General features: G+C 42.1%; 1 protein-coding gene across 3 annotated transcripts in view; it reads right to left on the minus strand.

Annotated features, from left to right (window-relative positions):
• Pamr1 (peptidase domain containing associated with muscle regeneration 1) overlaps window positions 1-19,599 on the minus strand; it is a 90,147-nt gene extending 70,548 nt beyond the window's left edge. For 2 of the 3 annotated variants that reach the window (XM_051184068.1, XM_051184065.1), the window contains exon 1: window positions 19,392-19,598. In XM_051184068.1, the coding sequence (XP_051040025.1) occupies window positions 19,392-19,464 (73 nt within the window). In that variant the 5' untranslated portion in view covers window positions 19,465-19,598. Of the gene's footprint in view, window positions 1-19,391 lie in introns of all 3 variants that reach the window. The other variant, XM_051184067.1, reaches the window with a different exon arrangement.
• Window positions 19,600-21,671: the final 2,072 nt, after the last annotated feature.

Below are 21,671 nucleotides of genomic sequence, written 5' to 3' on the forward strand. Positions count from 1 at the left end.
TCAATGCTGCTGAATTAATTCAATTTATATATTTTAAAAATACTTTGACTTCAAAATTTAGGTCTAAGGACAGGTTACTGGGGGAAAGAATTTCTATTTGTGTTTCCACAAAAAATGAAAAGCTGTGGACTCCTTCCAGACTAATATGGTTTGATCAAGCAAGACCCCCTGAAGCAGTGTCACAGGTGATCCAACATTCAAAACAGCTGGGACAAGGCAGTGTTGCAGACCACTACAGCCAAGATTTCTACATCTTCTTAGGGTCCCCAAGACAGCACTGCCTACCAGCAGGAAGCAGTTTGGAAAGAACAACGCCCAAATTCCCAAACATAGTTTATAAATGTTTGTTTTCATTTAAATGGGGTTGGTTATAAATAGTTAATGATCACAACCAATCTCTTTTTAAAGGTAAAAAGGGGATTATGGTATAGAAATGAATGGATTTTCATTTATTTATACAATTTAAGGTCAATTTTATGATATGTATATTTCTCCTCTTGCTTAGGTATTGTGCTTATATAGCTCATTTAAAATGTAATGTATAATTTAGTACAGATTATAAATAGTTATCTATGATATTCAAAACTTACAGTTAAGTTAGTTAGGTTTTCTAGATATACAGAGATGTGTTTGATGTGGATAAATATTCTTTAAACCTTTCAAAGACATACAGAATATGTCATTTAAAATAGCTTAGGGTTTTTCCTAAAAGTGAGGCACAACTGCTCCTGGCAACACCATCTGCGTCAGAAAGGAAGATGGACATCCAAGAAACTCGTTATGGAGTTTGCTTCCAAGATGGCAAGACCAGCCATTTGGGTAAGATACTTCTTTTGTCTGGACTGTTTGACTTTATGCTGTATAAACTGGACATGCAAGACCCACAGGAAAGTAATTGCTGATACAAGATGGACATTGCTACAGGGTTCTTGCTTCATGGAAGAGTCTGCCAGACAGTCTGCAGGACACAGAGAAAAGTGACTGACAAACTGCCAATACAGGTGGACAGTTTAAAGTTTCCTGATTTGCTGAGGAATCTGCCAGACACACTGTGGCCTGTGGGCCAAAGATGGAACATTAAAGAACTTCCGGTGACTGACCAGGTAGTGAATGTCTCTGTCATTTCTAGAGTTTATATATTATCCTTCTGTGCTCTTTGATGGATTGATGACAGATAGTTATGGTTATAGTTTTCCTTAGGTAGGATTAAAGATAAGCTAGATGTAAGACTTTAGACTCACAAAAATAGGATAATGAAATATTTTCTTTAAATTTTGCTAAACGTTAATGGAATAAATATTGTTAACTATAGTTCTTATTTGATAACTGTTTTGTTATATATTTTACTATATTAAAGTTAAAACCCTTCTTTTTATTTAGACAGAAAAGATGATCGGAGATGTCATTCTGTAAATATGTTTCTCTTATTGGTTAATGAATAAAGCCCTGTTGGCCAATAGGAAGACAAGATAGGCAAGATTAGGAGACAAGGAGAATTCTAGGAGATGTAGGAGTGGAGTCAAGATGTAGGGACTTCAGAGAAGAGATCAGGATCCTCTCTCTGGTAAGATAAGACCACATGGAAACACTTTAGATTGATAGAAATGGGTTAATATTTAAGACTGAGCTAGCCAATAAGAAATGCTAGTAACTGGCCAACAACTTTATATCTAATACAGTTGTCTCTCTGTGTTATTTGGGGTTGACACGACTCTGGGCCCAGGCTGGCAGGGAAACAATATCACTCCTGTCTCTACCTCACTAGTACTGGGATTAAAGGCGTGTGATCCCAAGTGCTGAAATCACCTTTATGTGAGCTCTGTTTCTCTTTTAGACTGTATCAAGTTCATATAGCTTAATGTGGCCTTTAACTAACAGAGATACATCTTCCTCTGTCCCCAGAATTCTGGGATTAAAGGTGTGTACCACCAGTGCCTAGGTTCTATGGCTAACTAGTATAGCTGCTGGGATTAAAGGTGTGTGTCACCACTGCCTGGCTCTACGACTATGGCTAGCTTTGAATTCTGGTCTTCAATGGCTTTATTAAATCATGAACAATATATAATCATAGAAAGATGTGCCTTATGTCTTAACACTCTCCATCTCTCCACCCTCCCAGGTTTCCTAAAATTTCTAAATCCTGATAACTTCTTGAAGCAGGCCACTACAAAGATGAAACTCATTTGCAAATTTTAAACATTATTTCTAAGACTTCATATTCCTACATGGAAGGCCAAATGAAGGTCGTTCTACTTTGGTAGCTGCCACATTCTGTTCACCAAGCAGCAGACTGGTTCACATCCAGCCTGGATGCCTTCATTTTATCCAAGAATTAATTCCCTGTAGTAATTTCACTAGCATGTCTCTACTTCAGTGAGCAAGCCCAGCTCTGCCCTGCTAGCCTATTCTATTAATAGAGCCACCTCAGTCCCAGATAATGTCCCCAGGGGAATCTGACAGAAGGGATTTTGCAACTGCAACTTATTAAGGAATCCTGGGAAGGGAAAAAGATGCTGGATTGTCCAAATGTGACCAGCGGAACCACAAGGAGGGTGTAAGAAGAAAATAGGAGGGTGGCAGCAAAGGAGTAGAGTTTGGAGGAGCAATGGACTTTGAAAATAGAGGAGGGGATCAGGTGGTGAGCGAGCGAGAGGAGGGATTTCTAGAAACTGGAAAGGAGAAAGCAGTGGGTTTAACATCCTGGTTTTGCCTGTAAGATTCATTTCAGATTTGGCTGTCTTCCAAAAGTAGAAGATGATCGATGTGGGCTATCTGAAGTCATTACATTTTTACTAATAGACTGGAAAATCAATAACGGATTAACACACTGGGTCCACTCAGAGACAGGCTAACCCACAGCAACTCACATGATCATCTTGTGTCTTGTTTCCCCTCTAGGATGAGTACCAAGAGAGTGGTGAATTGATGAATTAACTCCCTCATTCTACACACAATTATTGAGTATCAGATATGTCCCAGGAAGAAGACTGACTGCTGAATAGACAAAGAGCAATGCCTACTATTCTTGACTTCAAGGAAATCACAGTTTGGTAGAGGAATAGATGTGAGTCAGTTGACACCATGGGATCATAAACTGTGATAGGAGAAACTTATGAAATAAGTAGTTTTTGTGCAATGTCTTCCTCAAAGTGATCCACTGAGGTTCATAATGTGCCTTCTTTTAAATCAGAATCATTTACTCTAGCCTTCACTTTACCAGGGAGGAAATGCGAAGAGGAGACCTTAGATACCTTATTAATGACAGCACAGAGAAACACCCTGTGGTGGTTTGAATAAGTAAGCAGCACCCCTCCATAGTCTGTACATCAGTTCCGGCCTCCAGGTTCCTGCCCTGCTTGAATTCCTGTCCTGACTTCCTTTGGTAATGAATAGTAATGTGGAAATGTAACCGAATAAACCCTTTCCTCCCCAACGTGCTTTTCGGTCATGGTGTTTCTTCAAGGCAATAGAAACCCTAACTAAGACAAGTTAGTACCAGAGATGGTATTGCTATGATAGGTTAGGCCATCATTTTGCCTGGAGGAATATGGAACATTTTGGGGCTTTGAACTAACAAAATGGTTAGACACTTTAAGTGGGGCTTAATGAGCCATACTACAGAAGAGTGGAAGACAGTGGTGCTGAGGGTGATTTGAACTGTGGGAGCCTGCCTCAAGAGGTTTCAGAAGGTGAGTATATTAATATGTGACCTAGAGATCACCTCTGTGATATTTTGGCAAAGAATGTGGCTATTTTTTTACCCTTCTCTGAAAAGTCTGTCTGAGGCTATATTGAAGAGCTTCAGATTAATTTATTTGGCAAAGGAAATCTCAAAATAACCTAATATCGACATGTGGTTATCAGTGTTCGCTCTCGTGCAGACATATAATGAAAAGAAGCAAGTCAAGCAAGGAAAAAATACAAAATGTACAGCTTGGGAAGAAAAGGAGCACCAGGAAGGAGAATGGAGCTAAATCCTGTGTTCAAGGAGACAAACAGATTAAAGAAAATCTGGTGCTAAACGAAATAAAGGAAATAGTAACCTCGGGGCAAGATCACACCCAGCTAAGCTTCCAACCTGTGAAAAATGAATTAAAGAAAAGTTTAGGGTCAGGTGTAGTGGTGCATGCCTCATCATTCAGCGAGCAGAAGTAGGCAGATTTGGGAGTTCAAGGCCAGCCTGGCCTACAGAGCAAGTTCCAGAACAGCCAAAGTTTAGGCAGTGAAGGAAACCATCAAAAAAAAAAAAAAAAAAAAAAAAAAAAAAGCTGGTGAAAATGTACTTGAATGAGGGAACATGCTTCAGTCTTAGGAAAAATCAGAACTTAGCAGTTTCAGCCACATAGTCCTGGCTTTAGAGTCGAGGATAGAAGAAAGAGTTTATGGATACTCCCTCTGAAGCTAAGGAAAGCTGCTGAGACCTGGTATATGTCAGGGATGTCCCTGAATGGGGGCCTAGATGAGCCACTGAATGAGTCTGTCAAGTTGAAGCTTATATTGTATTGGAAACTCCAAGATGTTGGAAATGCCCAAGTTATAGGATACCTGTCAAGGAAAGCTGCTAACAGGGAATGGAAACAGGGTAGGATCTTGCTTTGAGGTTTCAGAAACATAAGCCAGGCTAGTGATTTACTGTCTCTCCCTGCTCTCTGTGGATGTAGAACTCTCAGCTCCTTCTCCAGAAACAGCCTCAACATTTTAGTGACCATCTTTTCCATATATATATATATATATATGTATATATATATATATATATATATATGTTGTGTGTAGCCATATGATCTTCTGACCTTTCAAAATTGACAGCATACTTTGATTTAGAAACTTTCTAAGTCTTTTCTCCTAAGTTTTTTCTTTTGATATGGAAAAATCAATGGTCATTTGAAATTGCTGCATAATTATCCCATATTTACAAGGGTTTTTCTATGCCCAAAAAGTCAGGGTTAGCCAATATCAGGAGTTGCTTAAAATCTTAGTTCTAACTTACAGAGAGAATTCAAGGCAATCTATACAAGGCTGCTCAATCACTGCACAGCTTCCACGCATTTGGCAAAACAAATGAGTAAGACAAGAAAGACAGCTGGCTGCTGTCATCATTGTCACCATCGTTGTTTTGCACCCACTTTCACCATCCAGGAATGTGCTGGCAGTTTGCTTTAGGGTTATCTGGCCCTGGTCTCTTTCTGTTGCTGATGAGCTGGAGAAACAATCCCTTCATTAGTTTGCACTTACAGAGGCAGTGGCACATGGAGGAATCATGTCCCCTTAGCAGAACCTTAAAGCTCAATGTTTTCAACCTTATTAAAGATGAGTCTGAAGACTGGGGAGTCTATATGAAAACAGGAAACCATCTGTTTTAAACCCTATGGCAGTACCACATTATAACACTAGTCCTAATAGGTTTTAATAATAAAAGTCAGAATCAGACATAGGGGAAAATGCTGAGAGATCAGTGAGGCAAAGGAAAAATACTACAGCCACCTTGCCTACTCAACTTCCCCCAAAAAAGTGACTGAGTTCCTGTCTCCTCCCATTATCACTGCTTCTCTCTGCCCAGCCATATCACTTTCTGTCTATCTGTACAGCTCTGCAGACCTCGATGGTTAACTACTGGCAAGCTCTGCCCTCTGATCTTCAGGCAAGCTTTATTTGTTAGAGTATAAACACGATATCACTATACTACATCATTCGTTACAACAGAGGTCCTAGACAGCACCACCCCAGAAGGTGTCAAAAAAGGCATTTTTACCATATGATGACACCTCCTTCTAGATGTCAGACCTACCTTTGAGTTCACCAAAACATCTAGAGCTAGCCCATCTAGCCTCATTTAACTAAAATTGCTGAGGTTTCTTTTCTAAACCATATTTCACTTTATAAATCTTCTAGGACAAAGAGGAAGGAAGTAAATGCAGGAGTCCATGAGCCACATAATTAGTCAGCTTGAGCTCCCCATTCACCCTGATCACATCACCTCTCCACACTGGCTCTCCAAATCCCCATATTGCTACCTCACACCATACAACCTCTTCCCTGCTGGGAGGGTCTAGTCAATAGTTGGAGCCCGGGTAGAAGAATGAGTCTGTAAGTCAGGCTGACAGAAAGGCTTCCTGGGTGATAGGTGACTCCTTCACTCCTCTGCAGACTTGGGAACCATTCTGTTTCCTAGTAGTCAGTCCATAGACCTCACCTGCTGAGTCTCACACTGGACAATTCAGGCTTCCTTTCTCACCATTTCCCCTTTGTTAGTAAGATAATGGCAACTACAAAGCCATTATTACATCACTTTGCAAACCATGGTGTTGAATGAATTCTTTAGAAATCCGATATTTGATTTCATGTATGTTTGGGAAGGAAGGGGAGTAAGGATTAAATTCACCACTTGCTTTTCCTCTTCACTTTATTAGAACACACCTCCATGGTGCTGCTCTGCATCAGTCCCCATTTAAGTCCCACTGTGCTCACATTGTGGCCAACTCTCAGTCTTTGAAACTCATCAGATCATCAGTCCACACAACCGCCAAAGTGTGTGTTGCTTTCTTCATTTAATAGGTAAGGAAACAGACAGTGGACAGATGCCTCATGTGCATCTTTTAAGTAAAAGAAGCAGATCAGAGCCCCATTCTTACTGGGGCCAACACTTCTGTTTTGCCAATGTGATATATTGGTTCTCCAGAGTCTCAACCTCTGACTTTACCATTTAAGAAGAAAGCAGCAGGGCTGGGGAGAGAGATCAGTAGAAAAATTGCTTGACACATAAGCCTAAGGATCAGAATTCTGGTTTGGGCCCCACATAGCAGCCACCTCTAATTCCAGCACTTGGAAAGCAGACATAGTGGATCCCTAGAGCATGCTGACCAGCTACAGTAGCCTAATCAATGAGGAATTCCAGGATCCAAAAGAAACCCTCCCTCAGTAAATAAAATGGAGAATAATCAAGGACAACACCTGATAACAACCTTTGGCCTGAACACATACCCATACATGTGTAGCCACACATATGCATGTACAGAAAGAAGCATGCATACCAATCACACATAAACACAAAAATAGTCTTCAAGAAGAAAGCATCAGAATTATTGGTAAAAATAGAAGCAGTCCAGACTCAGACTGCCAAATTTTGACTCAAACTTTACTATTAATTCCATTAGTTAACATGCAGCTTTGGATGACTCATCAGCTTTTCTTGTGCCTCAATTCTCTCGTCTGGGAAATAGGAGAAGGAACACAAGAAATATAAAACTGAAGTGACAGGCAGAGGACTCAGGAAATATTCTGTTCTTATCTTCAGGATGAAGATCAGTTCCCATGTTCTAGGTCCCATTATCCAAAAGAGAGCTTGCTTCAAATAGAGACAAAGGTAAGCCCAGGGAAGATACTATTATACTCCTAGAGCTCTATAAATGATTGGTGAGCACTCTGTTTTAGATGATATTAACATTTAGACTTGACCCAGTGTTAAGTCACTCACCTATATTAGCTCACTTAGACCTCACAGCAATCCACTCATATTGATGTGTCTGCAGCTGAAAATGACAGCCACAATGAAGAACTTTAGAAGTAATACCCCATTTCATAGCCTGGAGTTAAGACATTCAAGGTCGAATAAGTGGTAAATATCAGAGACAAGTGTTCAAATACAGGTAGCTGCTTCTAGAGTCAGAGCACTTAACCAACATGCTGGTCTGGCTCATGGACATTATCCCTGATTCTGAATGGCAGTCAACAACCTTAGCATATATTGGAGCTTGTTTTAATCTGGGCTCAGGGTAGACTATTGCCTTGTATTTCCATCTGTTAATTCATTCTCAATAGCATAATGGTCTTACATTTTATAGCTGAAGAAATTGAGGCAACAGAAAGTTAAGTACCTTGACCAAAGATGCACAGTGCTTGGCAGAGCTGAAGCCTGTTTGTATGCATCAGAGGGTGACATTCTCTTCTGCACCAGCACCTGTGCTGGATATACCAGGATGTCTGGACCCTGATTCAGTCCCCTCCTGTTACTGCCACCAGAGATAGAATCTAGATTTCTGCCTTTCAAACAAAATAAGCACTCCTTTGAGGATTGCATCTTTATTATGCTGCTTCAGCCAGCCTCCTTCCTGCATATGAAAAGTTAGACTTATATGGGTTCTCCCTCCTATTTGTCTAAAGTACCAGGGTGATGTCCCTGACTCCTCAGTGAAGAAAACCTTGAAGGAAACCCCACACTCTGGACCCACATCCATAAAAAACCCACTCCTCTTTTGTACCGATAGATAGTCATAGACAGAACATCTTGCCACAGGCTTTCCTTTAAGCCACAAAGGGATGGAGTTAAATTTGTCATGACACTCAATGATGACAAGGACCATGAAGAATTCTGGAAGATGAATTGCAAAATATTCATTCAGACTTCACCATTATTCACTGTAGAATTTTTCATTCTTCAAATAGTATCTTTGAATGAAGAGCATAAGAATCCTCCACAGGTTCACACATACACAGCATTTCCTAAAATTTCTTTGTGTTTCTTTAAACCACTCTTTGTTCCTCCCACCTGCTTTTAGACCTTTTAGACCTTATTTTCTTTTGTCTAACACCTCTTGTCTAAGTCTATTTTTGTTGTTGTTGCTGTAACAAAACACAAAATGCTGGATAATTTATAATCAATATAGTTCTATTTAGCTCATGGTACTGGATGCTGGGAAGTCTAAAACCATATTAATGGAATTTTCTCAGTTTCTGGTGAGGATCTTCTTTCTTTATAATATTATGTGGAGGGCTTCCTCAGTTTAGACAGTGAAAACAAGCTAAAAGAAGCTCACTTTTATATAACAAAGCCACTTCCTCCAAAACTCATGGGCTAATTAATTCATGAATAGACCTAATCATCTTCCAAAGGCCTCACCTTTACCTCACACATGAACTTGGGTATTAACTGGGGAACATATCCAAACCATAGTGTCTCTCACTCAGGTAGCATCAATCATGTCCTGTGGCCTTTCTTTAGAAATGGAAATTCCACATCCACAGCCAAAGGAAACTCAAAGCCTACTGTCTTAGAAAAACTCCCCAGTTGCCTTTATCCTCAACAACTGTGGTGCAGAAGTCCTTCAAGGACAGCTGTTTCTGGGCTATTTTGAATTTGAGTATATAATATAGACAGATTTTCTTCTTTTTTATTAGCATTGGTCACTGGGGGGGGGTGTCATGGGCTAGAGAAATGGTTCTGTTCTTCCAGAGGACAGTTTCCATCACCCAGTTCCTAAGGCCTGTAACTCCAACTCTAGGGGATCAGACACCTCAACCTCTGTGGCATCTTCACTCACATGCACACACCCGCATGCAGAGACACACACCTACACACAATTAAAAGTAATAAAAAGAAATTGTGAAACAGTTCAATGATGCATGTAAACGCACTTGGCAATAGAATTCAGTAATTTTATCAACTGAAGAATTCCAATAACTATGTTATTGGAGGATGCTAGTCAGGGTTACCATGGGTGTCTTATCTTCCACCAAGTACAATTAGGTATGTCCAATCCACAGTACACCCAAAGATAATTATGAATGTAGCCCAATACAAAGCCATAAAAATACTTAAAGCATTATGTTTTGGCTAACTTTTAGCTACTCTATTGAACCAGTTTTAGGTGAGCTTTGTATATCACAACAATGTGTTACATATCAAAAGTTTGGACATAACTGGACCCACTGTGCCATTGCCAAGAGCTCATAAAGTTAGTGTCTTCATAACCATGTTCACCAATGCCCATGAAAGCAAGATTCCCTTTCTACGAAAGATGGCTGACTTATAATAGCTATCAAGTGCAGGAAGACAAGAAAGGGAGATGGTTTGCAATTGCAGTGGTGAGTCATTGACCCCTGAGGTTCATGGCAACTCGGGCAGTCTAGCCATTGCTACAGTAATCTCCTCCAGTTCTGCAAGCTAGAACAGGATGAAGGAAACTTTTTGCTGAGGTTGTCTGGCTACTGCACTGAAGATAGTCATTAACTCCTTCATACTACTGAGGGAACCTCAGTGTTAGTGCTGCAATGTAAATGTCCCAGAATCACTTCTGCTAAACACTGTCTCCTGAATCCCTGTAAATCCCTGCAATTGCCTCCATTTCAAATAAAGAGACATTAGGACACAGAATATGAAATCATCTTCCCTAAGGCTAGAGAATGCATAGATGGGAAATCTAAAGGAAGAGATCATATTTCATGATATAAATATATGTTGAGTGTCTGGGGATTTTTTTTTTGACAGGATCGAAGATGAATAGAATGGGACTAAGGATAAAGTGAGCCTCAAGAGGACCATATAAGTCCTCACAACCATAGATGGAGAAGCCTGTTACTGCTGCTTCTCCTTCTCCATTCTCCATTGTGAAATGTATGCTACTGAGACAAGCAACACTGGATAGGATGAAGGGCCATGAAACACTATTCTCTGAACTCAGCACAAACATTGCTACCATTAACTCATCCAACTGTGTCCTCACTGGGTCCTCATAAAACCACAATTAAGGAAAGGAGGGGGCTCACAGGGCTATGGGTTGTCAAAAGAATCTGGGAGAAGAGAAACCGCTGACTTTTGTGTACCCTCTGCTGAATCTACCAGGCTGCGGATGCATAGTTCAAACCTGTCTTCACACAGATGGTTTTGGCAAATCTTGGTGAATCACAAAACAAAACTAATTGACATGAACATGAGAGGAAGACCTGTGGGGAGGCAGATGGGGTGCTTGGTAGGAAGAGAGTGATGATGGCCAATATGCATGGCATACAGGAATGTTTTTAAAAGAAAGGAATGGTAGAAGAGTTTAATCTCCTGAATAATCCCTATCTTCCAGGGAAGGTGCTAACTACATTAAATTGTTTCATTTAAAACTTTCAATAAACCTGGACTATAGCCATGATTATAATTAGTCTGTAGATTAGAAGCTGGTATGATCTCCCAAGAGAGGGAAAATAGTAATAAATGATAGATCTGAGATTTTAAATCATAACACACTGTATCCCATGTATACATATATCACATCTATACATAAATATATAAGCATTCAAATCTATGCTTTTATTCTTCTGTATACATGAACAAATAAATACGAAAGCCACTAAGGTATATACATGATGACTGGGAGCTGAATCTCTGAGATCATGTGTTCCCAAGTCCACTTAGACAAGATGCCATTTATAGGAACAGCTGCTTTTGTTCCTCACCCACGGCCACTGTTGTCATTGCATCTGAAAAAAGTTTGGGCAGAGAGAAGAGACAGGCAGTGTGAGGGCCAACACAGAAAACAAGTTGCATGACAACAAGCACAATATTTTGTAGAGATAGAAAACAAGGTCACAGAAACAGGAAACAAAGGCTCAATGAACAACTGAATTGCATGATCTATATCCAAGGAATATGTCCCAACTGCAAACAGCTACACTGCTTCTGAACTGTACAAATCAGTGACTGTGTGTGAACTATCCCAGAAGTAGTGAGGAAATAATATGAAAAACTAGATTGAAGACAAGGAGACCAGGGATGGATCTTATCAGGGGTAGGGAGTGAGTATGGATGTAGGCATTGGAACAAGTGCTCCTAAGAATTCAAAGAATGCTCAATTATTCCTGTTGTTCTTGATGAGGATGCATCTAGTTGAGAAGTCAAGTCACAAGTATTATCACTCCTCAGGACTATCACGCCACTGTGAGTGTTCATCAATCAGAATCACACCCCCCAGAATGCCCAGTAGTCCCAGGCCAATCACATTGCAACTTGAATGCAGAAAATGAATTTTCTCAGTGAGTCATGTAGCTGAATGCTAGTCAGAATTTTCTTACACTACCATGGATGCATCATCCTCTGTAGGATCCTTTCAATATCTTTGCAGGAACTAGTAGCAACAACATTGGATTCTACCCATACTTTAAAAAACAAAACAAAACAAATGTTTGAAGAGAAGCCCATAATTTTTGGGGACTTTAAAATGTCCTTTTTTACCCTTTCTTCTGTAGTGGTAAAATATTCTTCAATGTTTTATTCATTGTAAGAACTAGAACTTTTACAACTGTATCCCAGTAGAGTAAGATATGCCACGGAAGGCTCTGTGGCAAAACAACTTTGTGATATACTAGTGATGGCTTTCTTTGTCACTGAACTCTTCAAATCTATAATGTACTTTGTATATGATTAATCTCTACATTCCCAGACTTATTTCATCATAGCCTTCTGGATTCTCTTTTATTATTAAACATCAACCTCAACTTGCAATTTGTGAAACTCTCATTGGGAGGGCCTAGCTAAGATAAACCCAAAATTCTCTCAACAGGTTGAAAATGTCTTTATGAAAAAGGACTTTCTTATCCCAGCACCTAGAAACATTCTTGGTGCCTGATAGGTACTTAGTAAACATTGCTGAATAGACACATGACTATGGACATATGAGACAGGAATAATTTCTGAAGTGAAGGCTATTTGTGACAAAGATGGATGTTACTCTTTTTATGATATTTCCATCTTTATTGATGAGTCTGGAGGTCTGTCACATCCATCAAGCTGCACAGTTTGTCTATTAAAGTTTCTGTCACATTTCTGTAAGGATTCAAACACTTACTATTCTGTTGACACATAAGCCAAAGAAGCCAAGCTTATCCAGAGGAGCTGCTGGGCACCATTTGGAAGAGGGCAGTACACCCTCTGGAGGCAGAAAGCCAGGTCAAGAAGTCCTGGACAAAGATTTGTTGCCTTCAGCCACATCTTCCCTTGTGCTTAAATTTAGGTTAGACAGGCTATGTTGGAAATATGAGAGTAGCAGTTCTCAGACATAATCTAAGCTCAGGTGCCACACCCTAAGGCATCTAAGACACCTCCATCTTTATTGTTAACTCTGGAAGAGGGATCATGTGAAATCTTTTGAAGTAATGGAAAGAGAAAGTGGATTTGAAAATACCAGTATTTGTTCCTTATAGTCCTCAAACAATGGAATCAATTAAAGCAGATTGAACTGAGATCTCCTCTCCACTCAAGGATTTTGTATTAAAATGGCTGGGATTTTTTTAAACCAACGTTCAGGGTATGAAGACAATCATTGAGTCTCCCTGTGAGCTATAGTTGGATGAAAGTGTTTCTTGCTCCATTTTGGCAACAGCAGTAGCCATGGTTTTCCAATCACAAAACCAACTGACCAGACGTCTACTTAATGTAGACACATGCTGCCAAACCACTAACTCAGCCCTCTGAGACAGCCAAAACCTCTGTGAGGTCAGTGATGAACGTACCAAGTCTACAAGAGTGAAGTATTTATCCAACTGTGGGGGCTGAAGGATGACAGAAATAGGGGTCTTCCCTCTGTGGCATAAGACCCAGGATCATGGTATCTGGCAGGCACTTGATTCTCAAGGTTGAAATGACTTGGTTAAAAGGCACCCTGGTATTTATGGGGAAGGACCAAGTCTCCATCTCCTGCAATATCCATCAACTATTTTATGCCAAAAAAAGAAAAAAGAAAAAGAAAAAGAAAGGAAAAGAAGCTTACAGGCCAGCTCCCCTTATCCCATGCCTTATAAGTGTTCAACTGATGAACCTGACAGAACAAACAAATCCATAAGAAAGCAGGAGTACATAGTGTCAGGACCAAGCTTGAAATCTGCTTCATGTTCAGCTCTCTTCCCCACAAACATACCTATGACTCTGATTATTAAAAACTGACCAAGAGACAATCCCCATTCCCACTTCCCATGCCCAGAGTGGGATGTGCAATGCTATGGCCAGCCATCCCTGAAAATGCTTGAGTTTTGATCGGCAGCCATTTCCTCTGTGGAATGGCTCCTCTCAGAATCCATGTGGTTCCACTGGAGCTGATTTTTCTGGTTTTCTCCTCATCCCCCTCCACAGAGGTGAGCAGATGCCCTCATTTTGGCTAGGCTGAGCACTGTAGCATCCAAGACATAGTCAGACATCAGGGTCTTTCATCATTTAGTCCCATTGGAGCTCCTGCTTACCATGGTACTGTTGTGTACCATTACAGCCTGTGACGTATGCAATCAGATTGTCTGCACTCTGAACAGGCATTCCACATTCAACCTGGGCAAGGACTGACTGAAACTTTACCTAAGTTCTTCCACGTGTGAACTTAGGCTCACCATCCTATTCTTCCTATGTTTATTGCCAGGGATAAGTAAATATATAAAAACCATATATTCATCATAAACAGTCCATTGGTAAACAAATTTGTAATTAGATCCCTCAGGTACAATGTAATATGCTAGAAGCCCCTTCCAATTTGTCTCCACTGTTGGTGTTTCATCAACAGTAAAGAATTTGATATGCAACCCTATTTATTCCATTCTCAACCTGTAGGAGCTGAGTCCATCTCACAGGTCATTGCAACCTGGAAAAATGAGAGGAGTAGAATAGGTGTGGTACACAGAAAGTCACATTGTTGAGAGCCTGAAACCTTCCAGCCAGCTTGAAGGCTGCTGTTTACAGATATGAGTATTAGCTTGTCATACTTTTAAAAAAAATTTTTTTTCTCCGTTATAAACCTATAGCTTTGGCTCAGATCTTATAGTAATTGACAAGTTTCTCCCACAGGAACCAGACTTGGAAAGTGGTGGGCTTTCCACTGCTGATGTGGTAGCTAGGATGCTCTGGCTGGCCTCTGAGTTCTTTATTCTGGAATTTGCAAATTGGAACACATAGACACTGCATTTCGCTTCCATTGAACATGTAAGAAGAGAGGAGGCTGAGTGCTTGTAACTCTACAATAGCCATGGAGTGAGGCTGACAGTCCCTTCCCCATGTGGGGGGAAGAAGTCTCACCCTTCGTCATTTGCCATGGAGATGGCACTTTTCCAATATTATGCACACAGCTCAAATCAGTTGCAGTGTCTAGCACTGGCCTTGGGGGAGACAGGTGGAGAAGTTTCCTTTTACATCAGAATTTTCTGTTCTCTAATTGGACAGATGGAAATAATTTTGTAACTTGAGGCCAGTCACAGGTCCCTTAGACACCATGGTCTCTGCCAGTTCTGTCTCTCCAGTGTAACCCAGATGTAGGCAAGATTGAGTCAAACTCTCAGTCTATGCCAGTGACATTAAAATGAGTCCCAAGACTCTGCATATTCACAAGGGCCTTACATGCTCTGTGACACTTCCACTTCTGAAATTCTATGCTCCAAAGTATTTCATCCACAGTTTATGACCAGGCACAGACCCAGCCTCACCCTCAGTTTCCACCACAAGTTCACACTCAAGGATATTCATGGGATGGGGGTTAATACTGTACCAAAGGGCATGGAGGTCACAAACACAAGCAAGACCAGGCCCTGTGAAACATGAGGGTTGGAACATAGCTGAGGGTTGGTTATACAGCTATAGAGCAGGAGCTTGTAAAAGTCCCGTTAGCCAACCAATCAGCCCATAGAAGTTTTATACACTTGTACTTCTCCCAATCCAGTGTTCAGCCTTCTGTGTTCTTTCTTCCCCTTGCTCTTTCTTCTGTTCCTGTCTCTTAAAGAATGTAGATCAGAAACTCAAGTGCTGTTAGCCAATGTCAAACATGAGAAGGTTGGATGTGCCAACTACAAGAGGAGCCAACATCCCTCAACACTGTCAGGTTCAAATGTTTCTTACCCTTGTGTCCCACTAGATACTTCAGGTCACTGGTCTCTGGGTAATCAGTGTGTAGTCATTAGCTCTGTGACCTCTCTCAGCACTCCAACTACCCAAGACAGAGCAATATACCCTCCAAACAAGAATGGCAAGGGCTCTCTCCTCTGTTTTGAGTATCTTAAGCTTTATCAAGGTTAGATGGGCTAAATAAAAGGATACAGGGTAATGTGATCTTGAAAATTATGCAGTCAAAGTTTACCTAAGGCTCCCACTAGTTTGCATATTAAGATATTTTTGTTTGTTTGTTTGTTTGTTTGTTTTTTAGTAAGGGAGTCTCACAGTATAGACTAAGCTGGCCTCAAACTTGCAGCTCTCTTGCCAAGTTCCAGGATTGGAGGCATGAACCACTTGCCATGCCCTGAAAGTATTTTTATTGTATGAAAAATATATGTAACACAATTATTTTTACAACTCACTAATTGTGCACACACACACACACACACACATACACACACACACCATACGTAGTTCATTGTCATCAACCTCACATTGTTGATGTCACATAGTCACCAACATTTATTGCCAAAACCTTTTCATCAATATCAAGGCATAACTCACTATTCATTAAACACTAACTTCCAATTACTTCCTGCAGGCCCTGGAAACTGACATCTTAATTTTCTTCTTAATGAATTTCACTGTACCTCATTGTGGTAGGTTGAATGACAATAGCTCCCTGAGGCTCATACTTTAGAATTCTTGGTCTCCACTTATTACTGAAGGAGATATGACACTGGGGGAGAGCTTTGAAGTTACAAAAAAACTAACGCCATTCCTGGTTTGGTTTTGTTTTACCTTGTTTTTCTTTTTCTCTCTGCCTACTGCTTGTGGTCCAAGATATAAGCTCTCAGCTGCTGCTCCAGCTACCTACTTCCTTTCTTTCCTCTGCCATCTAACCCTCTGGAAGTGTAAGTCTGATTAAACTATTTCTTCTATGTTTCCTGGCTGATGGTGTTTTATCACAGCAATAGAAAAGCAGCTAAGACATCCCAATGCAATCACACAGAGTTTTCCCGTTTTTTGAACAGGTCTCAAGTACAATTAGAGAGATGCTGGTTACCATTGAAGTGTGTGTGCCACTACTGCGCAGTTGGGATTATTGTGCCATGCTGGTTATTGTGGTTCATGGGCATCACAGCTGAGTAGGACTACAGGTTGTTTCCCTCCTTTGGAATCTTGCATGGTGCCTGACCATGCCACGAAAGCTAGCCCTCAGGGAGGGGGCTTTCAGGTCAGATTCAGCTGGTCTTGTGTCTGAAGTACATCCACAATGAAATTATTTTCCTATCGGGGTTCCAGGCATTCTCAGAATAGATGTTAAAGTAACGCCCTCTTCATGTTTCTTACTCAGCTCCACCCCTGCCAAGACTTCCATAGCTCTCCTTGGAATGTGCTAATGTATCCATTATAAAGAAGCTCTTTTTTTTTTTTTTTTTTTTTTTTTTTCCTGGCCACTCCTAGTCCCTCGCTTACTCTCCACACTCCCTTCCTCAGCTGGCTGCTTCTGCTCTCTGAATATCTGTCCTTCCAGTTTTCTTCCTCACTTGCATTTGTGTTCACTCCCTACCAGCTAACGTCTGTTGGAAGCGACACTTGTGAACTGATCCGTATTAAGATTTCATTCCCCCAGAGCCCCATATTTTCAATGAGGTTTTCCTCTTAGGCAGAGTCCCGCTGGCAGCCCTGCTGCTGTCTGGTGGAGTCAGTGGAGTTGGGTTTCCCCCTCACATGCTGTTTATGTTAGGTTTATCACTTGGCCCCATGTTCAGATCCTCCTCCTCCAATGTGAATCACATGTTGGTGAACAACAACAACTTCCCGGACCAACCCACAGGGTGTTTACATACCAGATACTCTTTTTAGAAAAGCAATTAGAGGAAATGTCCTTCCAAGCTTTTCTTGACAGGCCCAGGGAGTAGACTCATTCCCTGCAGGAAGACTTCTCCACTCTGCCTTCTGCCTTGAGCTCAACAATGGATAATCGTGCTAAACACATAAAGCTGCGGCTTGGTTCAGCCAGCAGCTTGGCTGACAGCTCACCTCACACCCTCCTCAGAGCTTTTCCATAGCAAGAGGTAAAGGAGATTCTTAGGTCAACAGTAGATGAGTTTTTTAGCCCCTGGACAAATTGAGCTGTTTCCGAACTTGTGTAGGGTGAGGCTGTCTCACTTGCTGCAGCACAGAAACTAAGTATGCGAGTGATGGTGGCACCCTGGGAATCTGGTGCACTGGGCCCTGGAACCTAGAGAAAACAGGACCCTCTAGAGTGGGCTAGGCCATCCAGAACAACCTAGAGATTTGTATCCAAAATCAAAGACAAGTGGAGATGAGTCTTAACACTGTCCTCAAGTGTTAGGTTTTTGGATTACAAGCCCACCTCAGAGGTCTCCTTCCTTCCTTCAGTACTCTATCTAGGCTGCACACCATGTCAGGGAGGTGAAATTTGGATGAGACAAGCTAACCATCTTCAGGCAAGCTCGGCCGTGCTGCTGAGATATACACTCAGCCCAAACACTCTCACCATTTGGGCAATAAATCATTAAGGAAGATTTAGCTGAATGCAGGCAGGCTTCTGTACATGGAAATTATTAACCAAACATGGGAAGGGGAGTCTTGTGTTTCTAGGCTTTGTGTTGACATAAAGAGAAGCTTCTGAAGGCTGTGTTCTCTTTTTCTGCTGCAGGCCACTGCATTCAGTGCCATTCCACTGCTGTGTCTTTCCCAGGCTCTTGGCAGCCACCTGCTAGAGCAAAGCACCCTCCTTTTGTATGGAGCACAGAGTATAGCCAAAGAACTCAGAATGGCTACCGGAGGGACTCACAGGTGTCCTTCCCCCAAGCAAAGTTTCACCTCCTAGGCAAATCTCAGCTGTGCTTGTCTGGTGAGGTCTTACCTTCTCTCCTCACACCTCACACCTCCAACTCCACACTCCATTCCTCCAAGTGTCACACCTGTCCCTCTAACCTCCTGCCTGACATCTCCGCCCTCTTCACACTTCACCCTTCATCCAGCTCTCCATCTTCACCTCCTCATACCTCACCTTTCCAGCCACCCAAGACAGATGTAGACAGAAGCTCCTGATTCCCACCTCCTGAGGAACCTCTTATGACCTACCATTCCTGGCTTCTGCTCTGTGATCTGCCCACAGGTTGTCATAAACAATGTCATGTCCCAGGCTCTTATGCCACTAGGAACCCATATAACATGTGAGAAATAAAGGAGCCAGGACTCTTTCAAACAAACACTGCAGCCCCAGAAACAGCTTGCCCATTTTCTCCAAGCTTCTGCTTCACACTTCCCAGGATGTGGGGTATTTTCTGAGTGAGCACAGCTCCTATGCTGGGGATCTGCTAAGAAGAGTTCCCACCTTGAGACTTTACCAAGCAAGGTTCATTAGAAAAATGCCCACCCAAAGCCTGCTCTTCACCCCTGTGGGAGTGCTTTCCCCGGAAACTTGGATTTTGCAAATCAGAACCAGTAACTCACAGGGAACAGACTTCCCAGGGCAATGTGGTGCTTTAAGAAAATAGACAGACAGCATAGGTGCTCTCTTCTTTCCGGACATAGTCCATTCCCACAATTAAGAGATAAAATATTAGCCAGTTCTTAGGAAAGACAACAGGGGCATCAGAGCCACCAGCAGGCACCCCAGATTATCGCTACAACAACCCCAGCCTGATCTGGCTCCCCATGAGTCCCCAGGAGGGCTCTCAGTCACTAACAGTACCTCTTGGCAAGGATGAGATGAGAAGGAGCTGCAGGAAAGCGAGTCCCAACTGTGCCCAGCGGTCCAGCTCCATCGTTCACGCTGCTGAGCTGGAATGACGCCTAGGCTAAAGCAGGGCAGCAGGCTCTGCTCTTGCCGGGACCTCCCCAAGTCCCAGCTGAGCCAGAGCTCGGGTTTCAGCCTGCCGGGCTCTCCCACCCTCAGTGAGGGGAACCACCTTCAGCCACAGCGACGTCAGCCCAAAGCTCTCCTCTTAACCCTTGAGAAACCCGGGAAACGTGACCACGCCTGGAGGCTGGTACACTGTGAGCCATGTTGCAGGGACACCAAGCTCAGTCCCTCTGAACTTCCCCAGTGAGGGTGTGGGTAGAGATGTGTGGTGGCAGCATCGGGCTGGGAACAGAATAGGAATAGTTGTGGGAGGCTATGGGGTTATGAACGATGCTCACTCAAACATCCTACCCTGATCTAGAAAGCTGAGCTGAGAACCTGGGATTGAAGTCTGGGATGGGAAGCTAGGATGGGGCTGGGATGGCAGGCTGAAAGGGAAGGGTGGGATTGGAGTCTGAGATGGAAAGCTGACAGAAGAGGCTGAGAAAGTGTTGGTTGTGCAGAGCCAGGTTAAGAGTGGCCTGGGGACAAGTATGATGGCAGAACTGTTTACTGTTCAAGTGCTAGGACCTGAGTTTAATCCCTAAAAGCCATGGATGGAAAGAATATCTCCTCCACCTCCATGTGAAGCCTCGTACTTCCCTTCCCCAACAGGTGATGGGCAGATAGAGGAAACCCACCTGGAGTCCCCCTCAACACTCTGACTCTACCTCCAAGCACTTGTTCCCTTTTCTGATCCAAGCAATTGCAGTTTAAAAAACCAGACCCTTTGCATACAAAGGCTATGGGGAAATCCTGATCTTCCCACAAAGCCCATGACAGTGAGTTCAGTAGCAGGAAGTACTTCCCTTCCTGTGCACACAGGCAGGACCCTGGTGCCTCTTGCCCACAGATAGGGAAATGAGCCATTGGGAGTTAACTCATCTAAGGTCACACAAATAAGGGGCACAGCCGGGGTTTGAGCCTGTAGCTCTGGGACCTACCAGCTGTAGCCCTAACCACTGTGCTATATGGCTTCAAAAATAAACTCACATAAAAGTAGGTTTAACCATTATAGTCAAGAAGTTCAATCAGTAGCATTTTCTACAGATTCTGGAAACAGAAAGATAGACTCAGATTTTAAGTGACTTGTATAAGATCACTGGACTACAAATGGCAAAGCAAGATATACTCAAGTCTAATATATACCTGGAGCTCTGGGCTTTGGCAGTACTAGTTTGTGATGGCAGATTAAACACAAAGTTATGAGACATGGGTGATTCTTCCAGGTCAGAACTAATGAGAAAAGCAGGCTCTCCATTCATGGAAGAAAGTAGTAAGAATTTTCTAGAAGGAAGGTTGAAGCTGGCCAGTACCACTAGGAAAAAAATATGCATTTATGAGTTAAATTCAAATGAATGAAAATGACCCCCATAGGCCCATAGGGGGTGGCACTACTAGGAGGTGTGGCCTTGTTGGAGTAGGCATAACTTTGTTAGAGAAAGTGTATCCCTAAGAGTAGACTTTGAAGTATCAGATGCTCAATCCAGGTGGCCCAGTCTCTTTCTCTATCTATCTATCTATCTATCTATCTATCTATCTATCTATCTATCTATCTCCCCTGCCTACTGGTGTCTTCCTGAGTGCCACCATGCTTCTTACAATAATAATAATAATGGTCTAAACCTCTGGAACATAAGCCAGCCCCAATTAAATGTTTTCATTTATAAGAGTTGTCATAATGTGTCTTCACAGCAATAGAAACCCTAAGACATTCATTTCCTCCAAAGTATCTATGGCAAAGTTAACCAATAAAATGCACTTTAAATGGCTTAGGTAGATGACAAATGGGTGTGTGGGTGGATGGATGAATGGATGGACAAATAGACAGGTAAGTGACAGATGATAGATACATAGCAGATGGATGGATAAGTGACAGATGAGAGAGTGAGTGAGAGAAAGAGAGAGAGAAGAAGGCTAAATAACAGAGCCCACTGAAGAGGATGTGTGTTGGTTTTGAATATGGCAATGAGCAAGAACATAGTGAGAGTGTGGCAGAGTGTCTAAATTTTAACCTCTAGCGCTGTTGGGGGGCCTTGATAATTTAGATACTGGGCCCAAAGCAAAGTCCTAAGAAGACAGTCACCTTGGCCTACCCATGAAGGACTGTAACAAGGAGCAAACCATAGA

This window comes from Phodopus roborovskii, unplaced genomic scaffold, assembly GCF_943737965.1.
Source record: "Phodopus roborovskii unplaced genomic scaffold, PHOROB, whole genome shotgun sequence".
Lineage (NCBI taxonomy): Eukaryota > Metazoa > Chordata > Mammalia > Rodentia > Cricetidae > Phodopus > Phodopus roborovskii.